The sequence below is a fragment of the Bos indicus x Bos taurus genome, chromosome 1, assembly GCF_003369695.1.
Source record: "Bos indicus x Bos taurus breed Angus x Brahman F1 hybrid chromosome 1, Bos_hybrid_MaternalHap_v2.0, whole genome shotgun sequence".
In the NCBI taxonomy this organism is placed as follows: Eukaryota; Metazoa; Chordata; class Mammalia; order Artiodactyla; family Bovidae; genus Bos; species Bos indicus x Bos taurus.
This window is the reverse complement of record NC_040076.1, coordinates 73,596,599-73,614,919: the sequence shown is the minus strand read 5'-3', so window position 1 is coordinate 73,614,919 and position 18,321 is coordinate 73,596,599. Positions and strand designations below refer to the sequence as shown.

The 18,321-nt window shown below is 41.2% G+C and overlaps 2 protein-coding genes across 5 annotated transcripts in view; one reads left to right on the top strand and one right to left on the bottom strand.

Annotated features, from left to right (window-relative positions):
• Positions 1–14,031: 14,031 nt before the first annotated feature.
• On the bottom strand, positions 14,032–17,850 carry LOC113890293. The gene is made up of 2 exons (XM_027538234.1): positions 17,099–17,850; positions 14,032–14,398 (listed from the first exon to the last, which is right to left on the bottom strand). Exons 1-2 carry the CDS (start codon positions 17,479–17,481, stop codon positions 14,251–14,253), a joined length of 531 nt encoding a protein of 176 aa, XP_027394035.1. The 5' UTR covers positions 17,482–17,850; the 3' UTR covers positions 14,032–14,250.
• Positions 17,193–18,321, top strand: part of OPA1 (OPA1, mitochondrial dynamin like GTPase) — an 86,605-nt gene continuing 85,476 nt past the window's right edge. For 2 of the 4 annotated variants that reach the window (XM_027538219.1, XM_027538201.1), the window contains exon 1: positions 17,234–17,405. In XM_027538219.1, the coding sequence (XP_027394020.1) occupies positions 17,374–17,405 (32 nt within the window). In that variant the 5' untranslated portion in view covers positions 17,234–17,373. Of the gene's footprint in view, positions 17,406–18,321 lie in introns of all 4 variants that reach the window. The other 2 variants (XM_027538211.1, XM_027538226.1) reach the window with 2 other exon arrangements.

Below are 18,321 nucleotides of genomic sequence, written 5' to 3'. Positions count from 1 at the left end.
TTCTGGAACAAATACAGAGCACCACTGACTCGATGGACATGGGTTTGGGTGAACTCCGGGAGTTGGTGATAGACAGGGAGGCCTGGTGTGCTGCGGTTCACGGGGTTGCAAAGAGTAGGACATGACTGAGCGACTGAACTGAACTGAAGGAGACTTCAATAAATTACAGACTTTGGTTAGTAATAATGTGTCAATACTGGTTCATTAATTGTGATAAGTGTACCATGCTAATGCCAGATGTTAGCAGTAGAGAACAATGGGTTTGGAACATATGGGAACTCTCTATACAATTTTCACAATTTTCCTGTAAATCTAAAACTATTCTAAAATTAAAAGCTCATTCTTTAAAAAGTAGTATGAATAAAAGTTTGAGTCACTGGAAACTGCTTATTTTAAATATATAGCAACTCAACCTTTATCATCTTGTTAAAATAATTGAAGCCACCTTGGTGGCAATGTCAGGATTCAGATCTAAATTGATAGTATAAACTGGTTTCAGAAACAAATAGTACCTTAGTTTAGTGGGATAGCTCTGCCCTCTAGTGGCTTAATATAATGTCTACAATTTGTGTCAAAGGACAGCCTTCAGCTCCAGTTTTGAAGTTTCAAAGCCTAGACAAGCGTCAGAGCCCTTGACCTCCTGGAGCATATCTCCACTTCATTCATATACATAGATCTTTGCCCTTTGAGTGGTATCTGAAGAAAGGGACATGAATAAATCAGCTGATGGGAACATAAATAGCATGAATAGGGAAGAATTGTGTTAGTCACTCAGTTGTGTTCAACTCTTTGCAATCCCACGGACCATAGCCCGCCAGGCTCCTCTATCCATGTAATTCTCCAGGCAATAATACTGGAGTGGGTAGTCATTCCCTTCTCCAGGGGATCTTCCAGACCCAGGGACTGAATCCAGGTCTCCTGCATTGCAGGCAGATTCTTTGCCTTCTTTACACCATTGGACAATGTGAATAGAAAGTTTCAAAACTATTTATATACCTTTACCCAGTCATTTCATTTTTGGAAATTGTTCCTCAGAAAGTAATACAAGTTATAGTAAAAGGCTTAAGCTATTTTAAGAAATGTTTCATATAACAGTGAAAAATTAGAAACAAAGTAAATATCGAACAATCAGGGAAGTATGGAAGGAAGTAAAGAAGGAGGTGAGAGAGGAAGGAAGGAAGGAATGTAGGAAGGGGAAAGGAAACTATACCTACATGATAGTTTTATTACACAGTCAGTAAAAACATACCCAAGAATATTTAATGGCATGCTTAAACTGCTTGTGATAGAATGTTCAGTAAAACTCTATAAACAGTGTGATAAAAACTTTAGGGACTAGCATAGATGATCACACATACACATACACGCTATGCTATGCTATGCTAAGTCACTTCAGTCGTGTCCGACTCTGTGCCACCCCATAGACGGCAGCCCACCAGGCTCCCCCGTCCCTGGGATTCTCCAGGCAAGAACACTGGAGTGGGTTGCCATTTCCTTCTCCAATGCATGAAAGTGAAAAGTGAAAGTGAAGTCGCTCAGTTGTGTCCGACTCTTAGCAACCCCATGGACTGCAGCCTACCAGGCTCCTCCATCCATGGGATTTTCCAAGCAAGAGTACTGGAGTGGGGTGCCATTGCCTTCTCCCTACACACACACACACACACACACACACACACATATATATATAAACAATGATACGTATTTCTTAGGTCACAGTGTGCAGGAAATGTAACTTTATGTTCTTATATCTCAACTTGATTTTTTCTTTTACTACCTCATTGTGCCTGATGGCAGGAAATGAATCTAGTCCACTATGAGTTAGCTAAGTCATGCCAGGATACTCCCAAGCACTTTGTGTTTAAACAGTCAATTAAGGATTTCCCCCTTTCCGCTTCCTTCCATCAGATTCCGTTCCCCAGATGTTCGTGTCCCAGAGCGGGGAAGACTGGTCTTTCACTGTCCTCCGTCCTTCACTGGCACAGGTTGAGCCATCGTTTGCATACACAGTCATTTGCATTTCTAGGCTTGCATCTTTTGAGACATCTGTGGCTCCACTGTGGGTTGTACCTCAGCCTTCCCTCAGCCCTTCTCCACACCTTTAGGCCAAATGAAACACTAGGGACTTTCCAAGCCTCCTGGACCACCGTTAATGTAGGGGCTGGGCCCCTGCTAGGCTTTTCCTGCCTCATTCGCTTCTTCACTTCTGCTGTGAACTCCAGACTTCTCTGTCAATGTCATTATCTTCTCAGACTTCCCCAGGGCTCAGGATCCAGTTCTCTGCTTGAGGTGCCCAGCCCCACTGCCCTGAGCCATCTGTCATTCCACAAGGTACAGGTGTGTCTCTGGGACTGACACCAGCACGAAACTCAGACTTCCCAAATCTCTCCTTCCTCAGCTGTGAAATGTTTGTCAAATCTGTGACCCAAAAACTAGACCTTACATCATTTGTTCTGCCAAAGTCTACTATTTATAGAGTAAAATTTAGCTTTTGTACAAAAAAATCAGACTCTAAGACACAGAAGGACTTCTCTGGTTGTCCAGTGGTTAAGACTCAATGATTCCACTGCAGGGGGCACAGGTTCGATCCCAGGGCAGGGAACTAAGATTCTGTATGCTGTGCAGCATGGCCAAAAAGGAAAAAAAAAATCATTGCTTAAAAAAAGGGGGGGAAAATGACTCAGAAATCCTTTTTCTCTAAGTAAAGTGTCTTTCGGAAATGTCAAGTCTATTTCAAAAACCTAAGTACTGATGATTGTCTCGTTTCTTTCTCTTTGCTTTCCTATTGTAAACTTATACTGACTGCCCATGGAAAAGTCTCGCTGGTGATTAAGCAATTTGGGAAAGGAAAGGAGTAAAAAGAAGTGAATATATGTACACATACACAAACATTTATGGATGCTTAAACATATGTATTTATATAAAGAACAGGAAAATCAATTCAACAAAAGGTTTTGATGGTTACCTATACATGTATCCCCACATTTCCTAAATTCCTAGAAGGAATAGATTTCGACTCATCAGAAAAAGAAAATGGTATATAAAATGGTATATAAAAATAAATCAATGAACAAAGTCTCTGACTCCCAGCATCACCACTCGCAGTGGAGGAGGAAAAGGATGGTATCCAACTCATCTCTTGGCCTCACCCAAAGGCCTCTTCTCTTCAGTCTCTGTGTTACATGATCTTTGACCACTTTCTTCTTGAACCCTCTCTTTCCCTCAGCTTTCACAGCACCAAGGTCTCTTAGCTTTTTTCCTAGTTCTTTTATCCACCTCAATTCTGAGTCTCTTGCTGTAATAAAATGAGACACTTGCAGGTTCTTGGAGGGAAACAGGGCAATCTACCTGAGGGAGTACTGTCTAAATTTGTGGCCAGAGGCTGTACTATGGTAATAAAGAGGACTGCACATTTACTTGAATCGGACAGGCTCTGTGACTACTTTATCCAATATGCCAGACGTGACACTGACGAGGTCACACTTTAAGAGACTGGCAGCTTCTACCTCTGTCAGGAGGAATCTTTTCTCTAGGAGTCCTGAGCCACAACATGAAAGGTGAACTAGCCTGAGAATAAATACTCTGCTGCAAGGAGCCCAAGCTAACCATGTGATATGCCATTTGGAGACAGGTAGGGAAGATTGAAGCAAGAAGAGAAGGGGATGACAGAGGATGAGATGGTGGGATGACAGAGGATGAGATGGTTGGATGACATCACCAATTCAAAGGACATGAGTTTGAGCAAGCTCTGGGAGTTGGTGATGGACAGGGAAGCCTGGCATCCATGTGGTCACAAAGATTCGGACGAGACTGAGCAACTGAACTGACTGACTGACTGAGGATGAAAGGGTGGTTGTTTTAAGTCACTAAATTTTGGGTAGCGTCTATGCTGCAATGGATAATTAGAAAAGATTCCTTCCAATAAAAGGGGGCTAATACTAAAGTAGCTCTAGGAGGAGCTGTGGTGAGAATTACCTTCACAATAGGTTCCAGAGTTTCTATGGGGGGCTTTTCTTTTTAGGAAATTACCTTGATAAGCCAAAATAAGTCCCTAAGAGGATGAGGTGGTACAGAGAAATAAAAAGATATAACTAAAACACCTTGAATTGAAAATGGACAGGAATTTGGAGACAGGGAAGAGCAAAAAAAAAAAAAGAGAGAGAGAGAGGAATGCAGTGATAAAGGAAGATAAATGGGAAAAGGGGCAAATAATGTGGTCAGAAGCTAGAAAGCAAGTTGCAGAAATGACCAAAAGATTTTTTGAAAACATGAGCATCTAACAAATTTGATTTATTTACATATTTGTGATGAAAATCTATTTCTCCAGAACTTCCATAAAATTCGGTATTAGCATTAGATTAGAAATTAAATTAAAGATTAAAAAAATTTTTTAATTTACATTAAAAAATTTTGATGGAAATTGAGAACAATGATAGCCGCATGTATACAGACTTGGTGAGAACAGAGACAACAGGTGGCAGTTCCTACATGGTATTAAGTTAGAATAGTGGTTCCCAACAGGGAGTGATTTTGCACCACCACCCCATGAACTACAGGGAACATTTAGTATTGTCTGGGTACACTTTTGTCATGACTGGGGAAACGGCAGTCATGACATTTGAACTGGCATTAAGTGGGTAGATACTGGGGATGCTGCCAAAAATTCCTTCAGTGTACTATACAGCCACCCACAATAAAGAACTGTACAGTCCAAAACATCAATAGTCCCAAGGTTGAGAAATCTTGATTTGGGAGGATACAAAAGTTCTGAGTCAGATGTGTCTGTGAGAACCCAAATCTCCGACAGAATTAATAGAAATCTTGGAGAAGGTGTTAGACTCTGCAATCCATGGAGTAGAATTGCAGTCAATCTTATCTAAATTATCAGGGAAGGGTTATTGTAGTCAACATCTGGGTTATGACATCAAATAAGAAAATTGATTTAGTTACGGTTCTAATTTGCAAGTAACTGAAACTAACTCTGGCAAAATTAAGCAGGAAAGGAATGTATCAAGCAATAGTGGGTAGCTCATAGAATCTCTGGAAGAGGTGGAGAATATGGCCCAGAGGCTATGCAGAAAAGAACAGTCATAAACGCATACTGCAGAACGGGTCTGTGGAGACAGTGGTGCTCCCGTCACTAGCACAGACACTGCTGGGATGAAGGGAGGAAGTATGGAGGTACTAGCAATTGTGATAGAATGGATGCTTCAAAAGAGAAAAGGAAAAAGAAACATGACGTCAAAAGAGTCTATTACAAAATATACAAATTATACAAATATACAAATACTGGGACTTCCGTGGTTAAGATTTCACCTTCCAATGCAGGGGGTGTGGGTTCGATGCTTGGTTAGGGAGCTAAGATCCCACATGCCTCATATAAAAAAAAAAAAATATATATAGAACAGAAGCAATACTGCAACAAATAAAATGTTCCACATCAAAAAAAAAAACCCAAAAACTTTTAAAAAAGCATACAACTATCTTTAAGCCTTCACATTAAAAAAAAACCCTCAGCCATTTAGGCTAAAAGCTTCACTGTCACCTTTGACCTCATAATCCTAATCCAAGTCAGAACACATTGGATGATTAAAATATCCTCCTAAATGGGCTCTCTGCTTTTGTCTCCCACCTTTAACCAATACTACCAGCCACTGGCAGGTTAACCTCCACAGAGCATCATATGGATCATGGTGCTTCCCCACAAAGAAATTACAAATTCCTTTTGCCAAAAGAAAAATACCCAAACATAATTTGACATCTTCAAAACGCTCTTGTGTTTTGCTCTGAACCTGCTTTTCTGTTTTCTCTTCCATTACTTTTAGGCAAATGGTTTGCAAATGGAGCTGTAAATATATTAATACCATACTTGAACTTGAAAAAGTTCAAGTGTGAGCTTGAGAAAATGAACATATTTCTCTGAACCCATAAAAATAGAGCACGGAAGTCATATAGTCTACGATGCTCCTTGGGAGACTAGAACGTGGAAATCATATGGTCTACACTGCTTATCGGTCTCACTGGTAGCCCTAAATCCAGTGTCCAACATAACAGGAAGGTGAACATTAGAGCACAGTCTTTCTCATGTCTTTTCAGCTGATGCAGTGGGATTCATTTCCAAATCCAATCTCTTATCAAATGGATCTCTAAGTTGCAACCCAGCATGTAGACATCTACATCCCACATAAACATTTCTGTTAGGACTCTTAAAAGAACTAGGATTTATTAACAATTCTGAAAGTTGAAAATGCTTCAGTCTCTTTCAATCTCTCTGCATACAGTGTGTATTTAATGGAGCAGGTATAAATCACAGACTGTAAACTCAGGTATGTGATAAATATTGTGTTTATTTAAATCAACTGAATTTTAATTATGAGCCTTCATGTATTTGGTTTCTGAGAAATTCAATCACTTTCAATATGATGGTCCTGTTACAGAAAGTACAATAAAACTAGACTATAGGACTTGCCCAGTTGTCAGTGGTTAAGACTCTGCCTTTCAATGCAGGGGGCATAGGTTCGATCCCTGGTCAGGGAACTAAGGTCCCACATGCTGCAGAGTGTGACCAAAAAAAAGTTTTTTAATAAAAAATAAAATTAGGTTATTCTCTCTTTATGGAGAATAAAAGTAATAAAAGTAGGTTTTAGAAACAGAAGGGCATGAGTTAAAAAGTAATCTAAAACTATAGGTTCAATGGAAATATAGATAGCAATACTTAGAAAAAATATCTCATTTTTGGAGAGCAATGAATGACACTATTGTTATTATAGCTAATGCTTATAACATGAAGCATTAGCAGAGATAGGCACTCTCTCTGTCCATGTTCTCCTCAGTAGTTTTGAGCTTTACTGGTGGTTAAGTTGGACAAGGGACTATGTTCTGGCCAACAGAATGTGAGCAGAAGTGAACTTTGCCCCTTTTAACCACTCACATAGTGGTCATACTATGAAATCATTTCTAGCCCTTAAAAATACCAGACAATGCTCCATGCTCACCAAAGTGGCCTTGAAGGCCGCATGTTTCAGATGGTATAGGGTCAGGTGGGAAGCCACTTGGGCATCCAGGTCACCTGCCTTCAGGAGACCCTTCCTGCCCAGGGCACATCAGACTATCGTGTAAGAAGGAAATAACTCTATTGGGATTAAGTCCTTGAAATTTGGAAGTTTATCTTCTAGAGCAGCACATCTCAACCTATCTCAACCTACAATTATTATGTGTTTGCTCTGTACCTGGCTTTGCTTTAAATGCCTCATATGTATTAACTCATTTTGTACTCAGATAGATACATCAGCATGTACTATAATGCCATAGTAACAGACTAATTTGTTGTTCGGTTGCTCAGTTACATCTGACTCTTTGAGACCCCATGGACTGCAGCACACCAGGCCTTCCTGTCCTTCACCATCTCACAGAGCTTGCTCAAACGCAAGTCCATTGAGTCGGTGATGCCAATCATCTCATTCTCTGTCGTCCCCTTCTCCTCCTGCCTTCAGTCTTTCCCAGCATCAGGTCTTTTCTAATGAGTCAGCTCTTCGCATCAGGTAGCCAAAGTACTGGAACTTCAGAACGGTGCAGAAATACAAACCTAAAATGGTCATTGACCCCCAGATTCACCACACACACCCTTATCGCATTTCTTCCCCCCATCCTTTCTGCTTGTCTAAATCTCACCTATCCCCCAGGAGGGAACAAAATGGCAAGCTGGGTAAGGTAAAGGAAACAAAATAAGGTATTCTAATTTGTGTTCATTTTATATAAACAGGTAAATCTAATTCTGATTTATTAAGAACTTCTTGGAGGCTATGCATTCCTATCATCTCTCCTACCAGTATAAGCTGATAAATGAATCACCTGCACACAGATTCAGTTTGCCTTCTTTAAATGTAAGTGCCATTGCTGCTAAGATGGTCTCCTGACCACGGGATGGTGGATCTCACTCTTCTGGTGGTGTTTGTAAACTGGATCAGCATTGTTGTAGCAGGCTGCTGCCTCAACCACCCATTTTGGCCTTTCCTGCCATGAAGGAAAGTTAAGGCGAACCAAAGTATGAGAGAATGAGGAGGCCGTCGACAATAACAAGCATATGGGAGCTTATCCCTTTGCAAGGCACACAGTTCAATCTACTTCTGCTGAGAAGGACACCAGAAAGCTGGAAAACGTGGATTACCATGCAATGTTACTTAACAGCTAATATATTTCTTGAACAGCTGAGCTTGGAAATCGGGGGGAGGTAGGGGATACGTTGTTCATATAAAAGACAAGAAAGGAGATGTTTCAAAGCGTAGAGAAAAAATATCTCTAAGCAGGAGGAAGAAAGCTCAGAATCCCAGGAATGGAGAAAGGAATATTCTGCAGGCTTTAGACATGACATTAGCCCAAAAGAGGACACAGCTGCATAAGTGGCCAGAGGTATAGGAAACTTCAAAACAAAGAAAAAAAACTAAATGGCACAATTTTTTGTCGATTTGTTTGGTCGGGGAGGGGATTGGCCACACCACATACCATGTGGGATACCAGTTTCCCAACCAGGGATTGAACTCATGCCCTGCCTTCAGAGGAACATGGAGTCTTAACCATTAGACAGCTGGGGAAGTCCCATAAGTGGCACAAGTTTTCAATGATGGAAAGGTGGAAGAAGAGTAACCTGTTACCCAAGCCCACATGTGCACACCAGTGTTGTCCTGGGAAATGTTTAGCAATAGCTCTTCCAAAAAAGCATTCATCTATATGCATAAGGTCATTATAAACTTTACTAGGAATAAGTGCTTGATTATCTTTATTACTACTGATACTGAAGAACGTACTATCAATTACTAAATGTACTAAAGAAGTTGCTTATATCACTGGCCTATGAGTTCAGATCCGACACGAATATAAGTTGATATTCTCTATTCATTAACAAGTAAGAGAAATGTGAAATGACAAAGGCATGTCAGGACTTAGATCATCCACGATGATGTGTAAGATTTCTTTCCTGGATCAGATAACAGATTTTAAATACTGGAAGAGTATTTCCTCAATATTCTGTGCTATTCATAATGGAACAGCCACAGACACAACACACTTTTAAATGGAACTTGCAGTATTGCCATTTCTCTATCACCTACTTAAGACTAAGCAGTCAACAAAACAATAAATCAAGTCTTGATTAATTTATAATAACTAGTATAACTAATTTCAACCTCCCAGCAAGATGTCACTGAAAGAAGAGTTGGGGAAAGATACACAGTAGCACACTGCTGCTGCTGCTGCTAAGTCGCTTCGCTTCAGTCATGTCCGACTCTGTGCGACCCCAGAGACGGCAGCCCACCAGGCTCCCCCGTCCCTGAAATTCTCCAGGCAAGAACGCTGGAGTGAGTTGCCATTTCCTTCTCCAATGCATGAAAGTGAAAAGTGAAAGTGAAGTCGCTCAGTCGTGTCCGACTCTTAGCAACCCCATGGACTGCAGCCTACCAGGCTCCTCCATCCATGGGATTTTCCCGGCAAGAGTATTGGAGTGAGGTGCCATTGCCTTCTCCAAGTAGCACACTATTAGATAGTATTTCCATCAGACATAAATAATAGACATAATAAATAACCACATGTGTAGAAAATAACTTTTTTTACCATAAGTGGTCATAGATAACTTCTGGAGTCCTCCAATTTCCTAATCTTCATCATGCCTTTGAATCTGATGGGTCTGCTGTTTCCAATCATGTTTTCTCACTGTTTTTGTTGTTTAGTCTCTAAGTCATGTCTGACTCTTTTGTGACCCCGTGGTCTCTAGCCCACCAGGCTCCTCTGTGCATGGGAATTTCCAGGCAAGAATATGGGAATGGGTTGCTATTTCCGTCTCCAGGGGTTCTTCCCAACCCAGGGATCAAACCCACGTCTCCTGCATTGGCAGGCAGATTCTTTACCACCAAACCACCAGGGAAGCCTATGTTGAATAATACATTCTTTGCAATAAAAAACACAGTAAACCTGCTAGCCTAGTAAAGCAAGGAAGAAAAAGTGAAGCCTGTGAAAAAAATGTACGAAAGAATGGAAGGAGGTATGTGTAAAGACAGAGCTTGGTGCCCAGTGCATTCAAAGAGCATCCACTAGTGACTGTAATCACAACAGTCATGATAGATGCAGAGGAAGATGATATCCATGATTTTACTATCTATGAGATTATTTACGACAAGGATAAGAAAAAAAATTTAGACATAATTTTCATCTTTAAGATAATGAAAAAACTTGACCTCTAAGGTACAGGCAGAGAAAGCAATAAACATAAGTAAGGGCAATATCTCAAGATTTACAAGGCAAAAGAATATTAAAAATGACTTAGAAAGCAGGAAACACAACAGTACCATTGCAGAAAATGACATTTGTGACATGGAATGCACACTTGAGATTTCCTTTTAGACTGCAGGAAAAAATATGACAAATGTATACAAACTTTAAAAATAAGAAAATGATAAATTTGTAAACAAAGATTAGAAGTACAAATTTAAAACTACAGATATTTCCAGGTGTAGCTGGGTGAACAGGTGGAGCATGATACTTCAGACACACACACACACACACACACACACACACACACACATACACACACATACACACATACATCCCATAGTATCAGAGAAAGATCAGTCAAAAAATTTAAATGGAGCTGTGTTGTAGGCAGGAGAATGTCTCCCACAAAGTCCATCCTAATTCCTGGAATTTGTGACTATGGAAAGGTGAATTAAGGATGCAGTTGAAATTAAGGTTGTTATCAGTCGATTTTAAAATAGGAAGATAAATGTAGATTATCTGGATGGGACCAATATAATCACAAGGGTCCCTAAATGTGGAAGAGGGAGAAGAGTTAGCATCAGAGTGTTACCAAAAGAATGTGTGGGGTCTGTCTGCTCGCCGTCCAAAAAGCCAATAAACAGACTAGGTTGGTGGAAAAGAAAGTTTGCTTTACTTCAGATGCTGGCAACTGAGGGTGATGGGCGAAGGACATCTGTCCAAAGGCCAGCTCGTTCCACTGGCAACCAGTGGAGCAAGAGCTTTTATAGGCTGAACAAGGGGGCTACATGCAGAAACAGCAGTCAGCTCTAACAGTCATCATCAAATTGGTCATCGGTGGTCTGACCAGAGTCATCTTGGTTATTTTAGGTACAGTTATTCTTCAGTTCCAAGGTCCATTTGTTCCATTTCTCTAAGGCCAATTCTCATAAATGTGCAGCTCGTGTCCTAGGTACAGTCTAGTCATCATGCAGTTGACTTCTCCACTGGTGTTTCAGTATCTACAAGGCAGCTCACAGGATATGGCTCAGAATATTATCTAGAGCCCTTGAGAAAGAACTAAAGGTCCCTGACCATGCTTGATGACTACATTATTATTATTATTTAGTCTCCTTTGACTGTTTTCCTTTATTTCCGCATTTCTCATTTCTCTGATTAAACTTATTCTTTGACTAAAGTTTTCCACATACAAAAGGCAGACAGATGACATGGTGAGGGTGCAAAGACCATAGGGTCCTGCTCCATTTCAGCTATATCACTTAACATTCCTGTCAGCAGTGCCTGAGAGTTCTGGTTGCTGCACATCTTCATCAAATGCAGTATTGTAAGTCTTTAATTTTAGCAGCTTTAGTGGAAGCATAATCGGTATCTTGTGGTTTTCACTTGCATTACTCTGATGAATAATAGGGAGTCCCTGGTGGCTCAGTGGCAAAGAATTTACCTCCAGTGCAGGAGACACAACAGATGTGGGTTTGATCCCTGGGTCAGGAAGATCCACTGGAGGAGGGCATGGCAACCCACTCCAGCATTCTTGCCTAGAGAATTCCATGGACAGAGGAGCCTGGTGAGCTATAGTCCACAGGGTCACACAGAGTTGGACACGAATGAAGTGACTGAGCCTGATGACTAGTAACATTGAGCACTTCGTTTATGTGTTCTATGGTGTGTGCTGTAATTTTTGGATTAATGACTTCTTCCTTTATCTTATACTTTGAATAAGATACAGTTTGATCCTTTGGTTCAAATACTTTCAGGGCTGCGGGTTGGCACTCTCTTTAAGCAAATTCACTAAGGCCACACCCATGGCCATTGATTTCACATCAAATATGGGTAATAATTGAAGAAAGAAATGGCAACCCACTCCAATACTCTTGCCTAGAGAATCCCATGGACAGAGGAGCCTGGCAGGCTACAGTCCATGGGGTTGCAAGAGTCAGATATGACTTAGCAGCTAAACCGCCATGGTGTGTGTGTATATATACATATATACACACATATACACACACACACACACACACACATATATATATCCTTTTATGTAGTGTTTGTTTGAATTTTTGCCCATTTTTAATTGGGTTGTGCCTTAGTCAATTAGGGCTGCTATAATAAAATGCCATACACTGGGTAGCTTAAAAAGAACATTTTTCACAGTTCTGCAGGCTAGAAAGTCCAAGATCATGGTTCCAGCATGGTCTCTTTCTAGTCGATTAGATCCTCCACTCTCTGGTTCATCTTCACACTGCCTCCTCCTCTGTCTGTACGTGTGAGGTCTTACTCTTGTCAGGATACATGTAACGGCATTTAGGGCCCACCTGAATAATCTAAAATACTCTCCTCAGATCAAGATCCTTACTATAACATCTGCAAAGACCCTTTCCCCAATTAAGGTAACATTTACAAATTCCAAGAATTCGGACCTGATATGTACACAGGTGTCTTTGCAAGTATATAAAAACACAATTATTTTTTATATATACTTTTGGGGACTCAACTCATTGAATATTTCTACTGGCTTTTTTTTTTTCTTAAGGTTTTCAATGTAAGCAATCAATTGAAAATGTTATGCCTTGTATTTCTTTTTCTTGCATTATTTCACTGAAGGTAATACTTTTAGCCCTAAAATAGAAATGTTATAAAATAATGTGGATTTAATAATTTATAAACAATTTCAAGTTCTTGCACGGTTTTACAAAGGTTAATGTGATTCAGTTTCATGTTTATAAAGACAATTCTCAAATCTGTATTGCAAGCTTTACCTCCCTCTGGAGTTCCAGGATTTGATTTCTAAGAGCTTCATAGATTTTTCCACTTAGATAACTCATTAATGCCTCAGCATTAATCGTCAATCCAAAAGCAGCATGATCGTCTCTATTCCAAATTAGCTTCCCAGTATCTGTGACTATCACTAGCACTGTTCATTTACTACAGATTGAAATACCAATCATCTTTGACTCCTGTCCTGAATTTATGCATTCAGCTTTCCATTGCTTTAAATACTCAGAAATATTCTTTTAGATAATCTTTCACCTCTATCCCCACTGTTGTACTGGGACCTCTCACACTTACATTTCTTCATAGCTTCTTATCTAGCCTTCCCAAAATTCAGTCTCTCTTTACAAATTTATCCTTTTCTGTTTTCTCCAGAATTATCTTTCTTTAGCCCACTTGCTTATGCCATAGTTCTGCCTGTAGCAGAACTTCCATTCCTTACTCGGTCCTCAGTGTCCACTTAACTCAATCTTTGTAAACACTCTTTATATTGTTTACCTTTTTAGGTATGGGTCTCCATAGCCTGACCGTAGACACTTGAGAACAGGGTTGGGTTTTACTCTTTTTCAAAAACATATATCATTTTTCTTTAAATCCCCAAGTGAAGATTTGTAGAAAATATTTTATAAATGTTTGTTGATGAAGATTATGACATCCTTTTCTGAAGGGTGGGGATAGTTTGATAACCATAATGGTGCAGTTATGCATGACTTAGCTAGTTTCTCTCTCCAGGAAACTGCAGAGGAAGAGTGCAGTGCCAGGGAATTTGGGCATCTCCCAGGAAGAACCCTAGGAACGGGGGAGCCTGGTGGCCTGCCGTCTCTGGGGTCGCACAGAGTCAGACATGACTGAAGCGACTTCCTGCAGCAGCAGCAGCAAGAAGAACTTAAACTATCATAAAAATTTTAATATAAAACTTTTAAAAAATAAATGCAAACATTTCAGTTTCCATTAACATCTCCCTTTCTGAAGATCTCTGGGATTAAAAGATAAACTGAGTCATTAAAAATTTAAAGGGTTTATTTTTTAATGATGCTGATTCTAATCTTCTGCTATTTCATACAGTGCAGAAAGAAACATCATGCATACATCTTTGCACAGTTTGTAAGCAGATAAGGTAGAGGGTCTGGAAACAGAAAATCAGGTGTGGCTTTCTTGGCATGAGAAGTCATTTCTGGCCTAAGCTGTTTTGTGATCTAAGCCTGGCCACAACGCTTGTCCTCAGGTCTCAGGAATTAATGATCTTAAGGGAACAGAGAACTGGACCATAAAGAAGGCTGAGTGCCAAAGAAATGATGCTTTCAAATTGTGATGCTGGAGAAGACTCTTTAGAATCCCTTGGATTGCTAGCAGATCAAACCAGTCAATCCTAAAAGAAATCAAACAAGAATATTCATTGGAAGGGCTGATGCTGAAGCTGAAGCTCCAATACTTTGGCCACCTGATGTGAAAAGTCAACTCATTGGAAAAGACCCTGATGCTGGGAAAGACTGAAGGCAAATGGTTAGATAGCATCACTGATTCAATGGACATAAACCTGAACAATCTCCGGGAGATAATGAAGGACAGGGAGGTCTGGCGTGCTGCAGTCCACGGGCTCTTGAAGAGTCGGATATGACTTAGAGACTAGACAGCAATAACAACAAAAGGGAACAAAGCAAAAGAATGCAGAAACAAAACTGTTATCAGGCAAGAGAAGCAACAATGCATTAGGTGTAAAGACTTCCAGTTCTAGTTCACTGGTAAAGGTTAGCCTGAAGCCTCAACCATCAGATCAACTGGAACCTAAGGGATGATGATGTTGACCTTTTCTGACCCAAGTGACTCCAATCAACTAAAGCTTAGATTCTGTTAACTGGCCAAGCCCCTTTATGAATATGCATGTACCCTTAGCTTAAAAACTTCCCCAGCTTTTTAAGAAAGGATGCACTGCTTTGGAAAAGATTCCCAGGTGTCTCATCACATGCTGCAAGTAATAAATTCTCCCTTTTCCCCAGCTTTGTCTTGGTTGTGTCTTTTGGCTCAACATCCACCAAGAGGAGAACCTAATTGTTGGGGGAACAGATTCAGCAGGCTAAATGCCTAGAAGTAAAAAAACAAAACAAGAGTTTTGTAAGATGTAAAGAAAACCCATACAGGAAAGGAGTTGCCATTATTTGGTTTCCATTTTTTTCCCATTAAAACAACTGGGACTTAACAGTAACAGGAATTTTTGCATAACTCCAGAGTTCTGCAAAAATAGTTTGTACAGATCAATACAGCAAGTTCCTATTTGCCCTTTTAACACAGTCACCACACTAAATATAATAAAGAAAATTCCCAGAGTCCTTCATGTGGGAAGTTTACTACCAAAAACTGGGTCTATACTTGGTGTCACTTTGAAGGAATGGATATTGACTTCAGTTCAGTTCAGTTCAGTCTCGAAGTCGTGTCCAACTCTTTGCGACCCCATGAACCACAGCATGCCAGGCCTCCCTATCCATCTCCAACTCCTGGAGTTTACCCAAACTTATGTCCACTGAGTCGGTGATGCCATCCAACCATCTCATCCTCTGTCATCGCCCTCTCCTCCTGCCCTTAATCTTTCCCAGCATCAGGGTCTTTTCAAATGAGTCAGCTCTTTGCATCAGGTGGCCAAAGTATTGGAGTTTCAGCTTCAACATCAGTCCTTCCAATGAACACCCAGGACTGATCTCTTTAAGATGGACTGGTTGGATCTCCTTGCAGTCCAAGCAACTCTTTAAGAGTCTTCTCCAACACCACAGTTCAAAAGAATCGATTCTTCTGTGCTCAGCTTTCTTTATAGTCCAACTCTCACTTCCATACATGACCACTGGAAAAACCATAACCTTGACTAGATGGACCTTTGTTGGCAAAGTAATGTCTCTGCTTTTTAATATTCTGTCTAGGTTGGTCATAACTTTCCTTCCAAGGAGTAAGCGTCTTTTAATTTCATGGCTGAAATCACCATCTGCTGTGATTTTGGAGCCCCCCAAAATAGTTAGCCATTGTGGGTTCTGATAATTAAGGGCAAAGGAATGTTCTTTGTGTATAGCATGTGTTGGGGCAGAGTCCTTAAAACTAAGGGTGCTCTTAGTTTTAAACCCAGCCCTTTGATTTTGGTTCTGGCTATACCACTAATTGACTTCACTACCTTTTACAGGCCATGTCCCTCGTATGGGCCTGTTTCCACATAAAACATAGAATGGTAAGAGCTGTAAGGGGAAAAAAGATATTTAAAGTTACAGAACTGCCTTAGACTACTGGCAGAGATAATGAAGATAGAGATGGGGTCCAGGATTTCTTGAGATCTGGAAACCTTCATTGAAATGCTGGGAGGAGGAAACAACAAAGGAGACTGAGGAGTAGCAGGTCCTGGAGAAAAAAGTTAATGTAGGTCCTGAAACCCAGGAGAGTGCTGAGTATCCATTATTCTGAGCTGAACGTGGAGCAGTCCAGTAATCACTGGCAATATGGAATTGTTGGTGACTTTTGACAACAGCAATATCAACAAATTAGTGAGATTAAAAGCCAGATGACTGCCAGTTAAGGAGTGAATGAATAAAATTATTTTTGATGCCTTTATAAACTGCACATGCATGTATCAAGCCTTCAGCTCGCCTAATTCATGAGCTTCTCTTGGATCTCCTTCAGATTCTAAAGCATTTAACCTGTCCAATACTCCTCTCAGCCTCCCGAGATTGCTCTAAACTTATGAAAGTTCTTCCTAAACAAAGACGTCATACAAAGGAGCAGGGCAAAGAGGCAGCAGTGGGTTTTCATTATTCTATTGCTCTATCCCTGTATTAACTCATCCCGTATTCCCTAGCCTCCTCTATGCTCAAGCAATATTAAATTTTCTTAAATTGGTAGCCACCCAGTGAGAATTTATCACCTGTATTTCACGCCTTTCATTCCCTACCCTACACCTTCACCCGTCCGCTCCTCATTTATTTAACTTGAGAGGCACAAGTTCCCAGTTCCACCCCGGAGGCACAAGCTCCCAGTTCCACCCCGGAAACAGAGGGCGGAGAGGGGAGAGGGGAGGGGGAAATAAAGTGGTTCCTACAGAGGCTTTGAGTGCATGAGCGAGTCCTCCGCCGGACCGTTTTTGCTGCCCTCCTGGAAGAGCGGGGTGGAGGTTTGGCCGACGGACCAAGTACGGGTGCTGAGCAGGCTCTTACGGAAGTCCATTCGCCATTGGGAGGGCCGCAGAGGCTGCTCTGTGCCCTTGTTGCTGCGGGCCTCTTCCTGGGTCATTCCCGGAGCAGGAGCTGGACTGGGGCTGACACCCGGGCTCCCCGCTGGCCGCCTCGGCGCCTGTGTGACCTCCTTGCCGGCGGAATGTGGCGAGTACGCCAGGCTGCCGTGGCCTGGTAAGTCCGGGCTCCGACCTGGCTCCGTTATTTCTGGGGCGTCCAGAAAACGGGGCTGCCCCATCACTACCTCCATAGTGTGCAGATAACTCTCAGGCCAGGCGGAGGGCAGTTAGATGGTTCCTGGATATTTTAGAGGTCCCAGAGTCGCAGGAGCCCTGACTGGGTTTACCTGAGATGCTTGCCCCAGTACTGGCCCCTGTCCCTATTCCTCTCGGAAAATTCTGGGCCCATTTCAGTCTTGGCCTGTTTCTGTTGTCCTTTTGTGCCTGCCCCTTCACCCGTCTGTCCTCGCTGTTATCTCTGTTTCTGGTCGCCCCTGGTTTCTGTCCCCTCTCTCTCTGGGCTCTATGGTGCTTGCTATCCATGTGTCACCTTTTCCGCGTCTTTTTCTTCTACCTCCACGCTAGGTTTACATTGCCTTTGCAGGTACCTGAGCTGTTCTGTTCGGATAAAGAGGACTCTGTCTCTTTCCTTAGTCCGCTGAAGAACATGAATGGAGTCAGATTTGGAGCAGTGACACATACAGTATCAGAGATGGTGATTAGAGATATTTTCTTAATAACAGCTTTCTTTTCAGTGTTCATGGAGGGAGAGTTGCTTTTTGGATGTGAGGTGGTGAATGTAGCGCCACTTTTCTAATCACCGTGTTATTGTTGACCTGGTCTGACTTAATCCTAAACCGAAAATGATAGAAGTATTTACATTTCTGTGGGTTACTATGTGCATTTTAATGAAATTAAGTTTGGCTCTAATTTTTACACGTAGTTGTGTTCTAATGTTCTTAAATACCTTCAGATTTTTAACTCACTGTTGACAGGCATTTGATGAGAAGTAACATGTATCAAGCAAAGTTGGAAAAACCTGATTTTCTGAGTTAACTCAGTCTCTAAACACCTGTCCTGAAGATTTTTTT

Excerpts from the sequence above, each read along its gene's own strand:
- LOC113890293 (XM_027538234.1), bottom strand. The coding sequence starts at position 17,481 with ATGGAGGTAGTGATGGGGCAGCCCCGTTTTCTGGACGCCCCAGAAATA. Across the intron at positions 14,399-17,098 it reads CTCATGCACTCAAAGCCTCT|GATTGACTGGTTTGATCTGC; the intron begins GTAGGAACCACT and ends GATTTCTTTTAG.